Source organism: Odocoileus virginianus, chromosome 5, assembly GCF_023699985.2.
Source record: "Odocoileus virginianus isolate 20LAN1187 ecotype Illinois chromosome 5, Ovbor_1.2, whole genome shotgun sequence".
NCBI lineage: Eukaryota > Metazoa > Chordata > Mammalia > Artiodactyla > Cervidae > Odocoileus > Odocoileus virginianus.
In genome coordinates this window covers 11,007,639-11,015,292 of record NC_069678.1, presented here as the reverse complement: position 1 = coordinate 11,015,292, position 7,654 = coordinate 11,007,639, and the positions used below count along the sequence as shown (strand labels likewise).

Below are 7,654 nucleotides of genomic sequence, written 5' to 3'. Positions count from 1 at the left end.
CCATCAGAAGTACTTGCTTTTATTTCCCAATCCAAATGGGCTTTCTCCACAGGAGCTGTGAAGTTTGGGTAAAGATCAGATCTTTGTGGGTGGCAGCAGTAGGATTTGACACAGCACACATGCTTTGGAAGTTGTCCAAACTGGGGTCAAAACTCAGCTTTCAGATCCCTAGTTGTGTGTTCTTATGTCAATCATTTAGTATCATTATCTGTAAAATAAAGATAATATGTATTTTTAGGTAAATGTAAAGATTAGAAATAACATTTATGTGTCAATGTTTAATAGTAATGTTACTTAATCTGACACTGGCATAATCAGGGTCAGCTGTACATTTCCTTTACAATCATTTATTCTTTCTTGTAAATCCCAGATTTATTGGACTCTGCTCACTGAACAATTTCAATAATATGACACTGATTACATACTCCTATATATGTGTGGTTTTAGTAAACTGTCCTGAGACAGCCTTTGAGCTAATACTTTGTTAGATATTTGGAGAAAACAATTTAACAAGAGGTGCTCTTAGGGTATTTGCTTACAGACAGGTTGTGTGAGTGGATAGCTTTCAAAGCTGCCTTTGAGACGCCAGTGCCTGGCATTTCCTACACTCTGGCCTTGAGGCTGCACGTGAATCTGACTTACTAGTAAAAATGACACAGCTTCCTTGACAAAGTCCAGCTGTTTATACCAGAGACTGGAACATTTTTTCCATTTATATGCACGGGCCAATGCTGACTGGAAATTATTGCCCCCCAAAAAAGTTGGTGGGGGGTTGCTCTAGGAGCCAAACACAAGGCAACAGAAGGAGAAATTTAACTGGGAGAGGTTTTTTTTTTTTAGATTTTTCTGCTTGTTCTTTACGATTAAAAAGGCCTGCCACCCAATATTTAAGGAGGTAGCCCTTTAAGTGGATAGCTAGCTGGGTTTCTGCCTTAAAATTTCCATAACGGCTTGTTGGAGCCCTGCCTAAAAGCATCCCCATAATTCCAAGCGGTACGGGCCCACCTGCTGACGTCACGCCTGCGGATTGGCTGATGTTGGAGCTGAGGGCACGGCTGTAGTTAAGCGAGGAGACAGGAGTTGACGGGCGCCATGGCTGCTGTTGGGTCACCAAATCCCCGAGGTTTCGGGCTGTTCTGCGTGACTCTACAGCGCCTCCTGTTTCTACTTCTCTTTTTGCTTGGAACCCTGGCCAACAAACTTAACGTACCACAGGTGTTGCTACCCTTTGGCCGGGAGCCAGGCCGGGTTCCTTTCCTGCTGGAGGCTCAGCGGGGCTGCTACACTTGGTGAGGGGTGGCGGGATCACAAGAGTATGCACACCCACGCCGCCCAGGAAGAATGGGAGGGGTTCATTGAACGGAAGACGCCACCGGAATACTGTGTGGTCACTCATCCTGAAGAGCCTTGCCTGTAGGGATCAGGGGTGGGGTGTCAGCAGGAATGGAGGGCCAGCCCTTCTGATATGGCCTGTCTTTCTTGTGTGCGATGTCTTCAGCTTATGTGTGGGTCCTTTTATGAGCAGTTAACGTGTGAGATTGGCTTTCTCATGGTATGTGTTGGGAGGAGTAGTCACTATGTGAACAGCTGTCAGGGTATAAGGAAACCCTGTGTTGGCGGCTTCAGACAACCATGGCTACCCACCGCAAAGAACTTTTAGTGTTAACAGCTAGGATGAGGAGTTCCCAAAGTCTGAGGAAATTTATTGAGGGGCTAGAGAGGCTTAGGATGCGCGAGTTCTCCGCCAACTAAAGTGAGGTTTTCAGTGTAAAAACACTTAACTGTTGCATACTTAACTAAGCACTTTGTATGTGTTAACTCATTCCATTTTTACAGTCTTATGGATTAAGCGCTATTCCATTCTACAGGTGAGTGAATTGAGGCATGGATAATATGAAGTATAAACTTGTATGAGAAGGTGTATTTTAGGTGGAGATAAGATTTGTCTGTCACATATTAATATAAATTTCCTCCCTCATATGAGTATTCTCGAAGTGTACACTCAAGTTTGGGGTAATCAACTCTGGGGGGAATGACTTTCTGACTGAGGATGGAAAGACATGATTTTCTGGCGTGAGAGAACCCAACCATAGATTGTATGGTTTCCTAAGGGTAAGGGAACCTAGCCGAAGTGGGCTCCAAGGTATCAGAGGGCTTATCCTCATTGGAGATTTCCCTTTACCATCACTGAAGAGAAGCACTAAGTTTTCTCCATAGTGTAAGAAGTTCATTTCCCATTTTATGAGAATGTATAAGGAAATCAGGCTTACACAGTGATCCAGTGTGACTTATCTCCTGACTGAGGATGATGGAAGGCATCAACCTAGCATTGAAAGCCATTCCTTCCATCCATCCAAAAATATTAATGATTTTTTAAACTGTATTTTGAGTTGGACTCACACCTCATAATTTTAGCAAGATTTCCACCTTAGATAGCAACAGTCCAATTTCTAGGAGGAAATTCATTCCTCAGAGTTTGAGAAGCCCGGTCTCTTATTGTTGGAAACAGCATCAATCCTATTTTTACATACTGAGGGAAGAATGTAACAATCTTACTTTAAATATTGAGGGAGGAATGTAACTTGGCACAAGGGATCACTGGAAAATGTTCTCATCAGTCTCTTCCACTTAAATCTTACATCTTTAAGCAATGTTTCTACTTTAAAGAAAAACATTTAAATACACCTGGTAGTATGTAATGTGGAAAAACTATAGGAACCTATTTTCCACCAAAAGTTAATTTTAACCCACATTCGTATTTCATACTCATAAGTATTTTATTCCTGGCAGGCATTCTACCCATCATGATGCAGTAACTGTTGAACCTTTATATGAAAATGGCACCTTATGTTCGCAAAAAGCTGTGCTCTTTGCTGAATCTACCCAACCAATACGCCTCAGCAGTGTTATTCTTGCTCGAGAGATAGGTATGTTGAGACAAAACACACTATGTAACTGTTCACCTGGAGTAGAAAAATCTGATATCTTTTATAGATGGTTAACACAGACAATGTTGGCTTCAAATGCCCGTTAAAGTAGAAAAAAAGGATTCCTGCAATATAAGCCTTAATTGTGGCATCCTAGCCTGTAACTTTTTTTTATTTTTGGACATCTAGCCCCTGGCAATGTGCCTGATACAGAGCAGAAACTCTGGTTGTTTGAATCAGTGGAGAAGGGAAGGACCTATTTATCAGAACTAGCTTGGTTGTTACGTTCTGAGGTTGGTCTTGAGTGAGGCAAAAGGCGGAATAAAGAGTAGTACTTCTCAGGCTTCCCTGGTGGTCCAGTGGTTAAGAATCTGCCTGCCAGCACAGGAGACACGGGTTCAATTCCTGGTCAGGGAAGATCCCACGTGCCACAGGCAGCTAAGCCCACATGACATAACTACTGAAGTCCAAACACTCTAGACCTCATGCTTTGCGACGAGAAGCCAACACAAGGAGAAGCCTGAGCACCACAACTCGAGAGTAGTCACCACTCACTGCAACTAGATAAAGCCCGTGTGCAGTAACAGAGACCAAGTGAAGCCAATAAATAAATAAATAAAATAAAAAACTAGTACTTCTCAAGAACTAGTGTCATCTATGAATCTGCATCTTCAGCATCACCTGGGAGCTTGTTAGAAGTGTAAATTCCTAGCCCCACCTTAGATCCGCTGTATCAGAATCTCTGGAATGAGCCAGGGGATCTGTGGTGTTAATTAATTTATGGCTTCAGTGGATCTTGGTTGCTGTGCCAGGGCGTTCTCTAGTTGCAATGAGTGGGGGCTGCTCTTTGTTGTGGTACTCAGGCTTGCCATTGGAGTGGCTTCTCCTTGGGGAGCATGGGTTCTAAAGTGTGCAGGCTTCAGTAATTGCAGCACTCGATGTCAGCAGTAGTTGTAGTCTACAGGCTTAGCTACTCCATGGCATATGGGATCTTCCCGGACCAGGAATCGAACCTGTGTTCCCTGCCTTGGCAGGCAGATTTTTTACCACTGAGTCACCAAGGAAGTCCCAGGGATCTGTGTTTTTAACAAGCTCTCCAGATGATTCTCATACATACCAAAATTTGGGAAGCACATGCTAGTCTGTTTTAGACCAGAGCAGCTTAAGAAATGCTATTTGTGTCCCTGAGTTTCTGGCACTTGGTATTTTCATATTGATAGGTCAGAAATACCTGCGTCACTCTTAAATGTTTTGATAAATTATATATCTGTACTGTATTATTAAAGATAAATTTAAGATGTTTGGTATACCATATTTCATATAATTGAAGATGCCATCTATTGTAACTATTTTTAATGTACAACTAAGAACAACATTGCCAACTAAACTGCTTTTTTTCACTTAGAATTTTTACTTTATACCTATTGAAGGGCTCTTTTTGACTTAGATGGTTATTTTTATTATGCATCACTCTCAAGCCTAATAAAAAGGAAATAAAATTAACTGGTTAAAATATTCCTAAGATAAATTTAACATTTTTGCCTCATCTGAATCACTTTTTGATTGGGAATCATCAATGTCTGTGTTTATCCCCACAACATCTTCCTTTGTACCATTGAGACTGTTAGTGATTTTGCATTTCTTAAAAGAATCAATTAAACCAAAACCACCTACAGGGTGTTAGTATTGGACTCATTAGTTGGCTTTACAATTTATAAAGCTGACCTGTTTTGTCTCCAGCTTTGAAAAGATTTCTAGCACATCTGAGTCACCACCTTTCCCACCCTGTGTCCTTAACTGTTTGGTTCCAGGGGAAAAGAGTACTCCACCATTGTTCACCATGTTTTCTTCCAACTACTAATACCCATTCTGCAAGTTTGATGTTGGTCCTTTTAAAGTTCTCACGAATGCGGTAAATGATAACTATGTTATGACTGCTGGTGGTTGACAGTTCTAAGATGTCATCAGTCATAAGATAAAACCCTAACTTCAGAGATGTTGAAATGTCAAAAAAATGAGTGTCTTGGAGTCAATGAAATATGAGATTTCAAAGATGAGAATCTTTGAGGACCGTGTCATGCAGGGCAGCTACAGTGGATAGAGAAGGATACAAAGATGAGAAAAGAAGTGTTGCTTTGGTCACATATGCTATTTTTAATGTAATTACTCTTTTCAAATTTTATTATTTTTTGGTTGCACTGGGTCTTTGTTGCTGTGGATGGGCTTTCTCTAGTTGTGGCGAGAGGGGGCTGCTCTTCATTGTGGTGCACAGGCTTCTCATTGCTATAGCTTCTCTTGTTGCAGACCACTGATGCTAGGTGCATGGGCTCAGTGGTTGGGGCTCACAAGCTCTAGAGCATGGGCTCAGTAGTTGTGGCTCACAGGTTTAGTTGCTCCTCTACATATAGAATATTCTTGAACCAGAGATCGAACCCCTGTCCCCTGCAGCAGGCAGATTCTTATCTGTACCTTCAGGGAAGTCATGTAATTACTCTTAACTACATGAATTCATTCTGATGTTGAAAGAGTACACAGTTGCTTGGAGAAATGTCAAATCTGGCTCTCAGCTTAGTTTCATCGGACTTGTGAATATTCCAAAATTATCTTTCAAATCAGCTTTCACAATTTTGCTAGTAAAACAATTGTGTACATAGATGATGGAGATTCCCAATAATGAATGGCAGTCTTAGGGTCCTACAAGATGCATTCTTATCTTAGTGGGAACTGGCCCTCTGACATGGAAGGGACATTTTGAAAGGGAAGAGCATGCCTTAAGAGAAACTCTTCATTTGTTTGCAAAATATTGAATTACCTACTAACTATAAGATATCTGTAAAGGTTAAAAGATTTAAGCACTCCATTGATGTTTAGGTGCTTGGGATTTTGTTTATGATATTTTTGGTGATAGTCTAATAGAGAAAATGAGTGGCTATGACAGAGATTAGCCACTAGCTACTAGGGAATTCCCTAGTAACTCAAAGGGTAAAGAATCTGCTTGCAATTTGGGAGACCTGGATTCAATCCCTGAATCGGGAAGATCTCTGAACAAGGGCATGGCAACCCACTCCAGTATTCTTGCCTGAAGAATTCCGTAGACAAAGGAGCCTGGTGGGCTACATGGGGTCAAAAAGAGTTGGACACGACCGAGTAACTTTCACTACTACTCAACTGTAACAGAGATGGATAATGGTGAGAGACGAGGTGGGCATATTCTGTTTGGTAAGAATGTTAGATTTATTTTGATTTTTCATTTTGTTTTGTTCTGACTAGATGTAACCTCCCTTTGATAAAATATTTAAAGAATATGGAAGGTTATATGTGAAAGTAGTGAAAGTGTTAGTCGTTCAGTCATGTCCTATACTTTGTGACCCCATGGACTGTAGCCCGTCAGGCTCTTCTGTCCATGGAATTCTCCAGGCAAGAATACTGAAGTGGGCAGCCATTCCCTTCTCCAAGGGATCTTTCTGACCCGGGGATCAAACAAGGGATAATCTGCATTACTGGCAGATTATTGTCCGAGCCACCAGGGAAACCCCAAAAGGTTATATAATGAAAAGTAAATCTCTAGTTTCATTTCTCCCAGAGACAACCACTTTTCTGTATCATTCCAGATGTAGTCTATGAATATATGAAAATGCCTTTTTGTAGTGGGATATCTAGATTTTCAACGTTAGGTACAGGACAGGTAGAGGAGTTTGGAGATGAAGGCATAAATTTTAGGTATAAAGGTTCACGTGAAGGATGAAGAAAGGGTTTAGACAGCTGAATGATTTTGGTGGAGAGAATAGAATGGAATGATCAGTACATTTTGCACTGTGCTCAGCATGTGGGTTATTGTTCAACAAATACTTAAACATTTTTTTAAATTTATTTATATTTCAGCTGCACTGAATCATTGTTTCTGTGCACAGACTTTCTATAGTTGTGGCAAGCAGGGGCTACTCTTTGTTGTAGTGCAAGAGTTTCTCATTGTGGTGGCGTCTCTTGTTGCAGAGCAGGGACTTTAGGCACATGGACTTCAGTAGTTGTAGTCCATGGTCTTAGTTGCTTCTTGGCATGTGGAATCTTCCTGGACCAGGGATTGAACCCCTGTCCCCTGCATTGGCCAGCAGATTCTTACCTACTGTACCACCAAGGAAGTCCCAAAATATTTTTTGATAATTTTTAAAAATTTATTTTTTGATTGCATTGGGTCTCCACTGCTGCTCACAGGCTTTCTCTAGTTGTAGTGAGCTGGGGCTGCTCTTTGTTGCGGTACATGGGCTTCTCATTGCAGTGGCTTCTCTTGTTGTGAAGCACAGGCTCTAGGTGAGTGGGTTTCAGTAGTTGTGGCACGCAGTCTTAGTTTCTCCGAGGCATGTGGGATCTTTCTGGACTAGGGATTGAAACCGTGTCCCCTGTGTTGGCAGGCAAGTTCCTGTTCACTGTGCCACCAGGGAAGTCCCCAAAATAATTTTTATTTCATCCTTATTTCATCTTTATGAAAATAAGTCTACTTTCTGTACTGTTTCAATTTGTGTTTCTGAAGTTAATCATGACTATATTGGGCTTCTCTGGTGGTTCAGATGGTACAGAATCTGCCTGCAATGCAGGGGACCTGGGTTTGATTCCTGGGTCAGGAAGACCCCCCTGAGAAGGGAATGCAACCCACTCCAGTATTCTCTTTCAATGGACAGAGGAGCCTGGCAGGCTGCAGCCTACAGTGTCACAAAGAGTTGGGCACAACT

At 41.6% G+C, this 7,654-nt stretch overlaps 1 protein-coding gene across 10 annotated transcripts in view; it reads left to right on the top strand.

Moving 5' to 3' along the window:
* Nucleotides 1-855: 855 nt before the first annotated feature.
* The window catches only part of NUP210L (nucleoporin 210 like), a 103,688-nt gene continuing 96,889 nt past the window's right edge, over nucleotides 856-7,654 (top strand). For 4 of the 10 annotated variants that reach the window (XM_020887327.2, XM_020887330.2, XM_020887329.2 and 1 more), the window contains exons 1-2: nucleotides 869-1,289; nucleotides 2,791-2,927. In XM_020887327.2, coding sequence (XP_020742986.2) covers nucleotides 1,093-1,289; nucleotides 2,791-2,927 — 334 coding nt within the window. In that variant the 5' untranslated portion in view covers nucleotides 869-1,092. Of the gene's footprint in view, nucleotides 1,290-2,790; nucleotides 2,928-7,654 lie in introns of all 10 variants that reach the window. The other 6 variants (XM_020887326.2, XM_020887324.2, XM_020887332.2 and 3 more) reach the window with 5 other exon arrangements.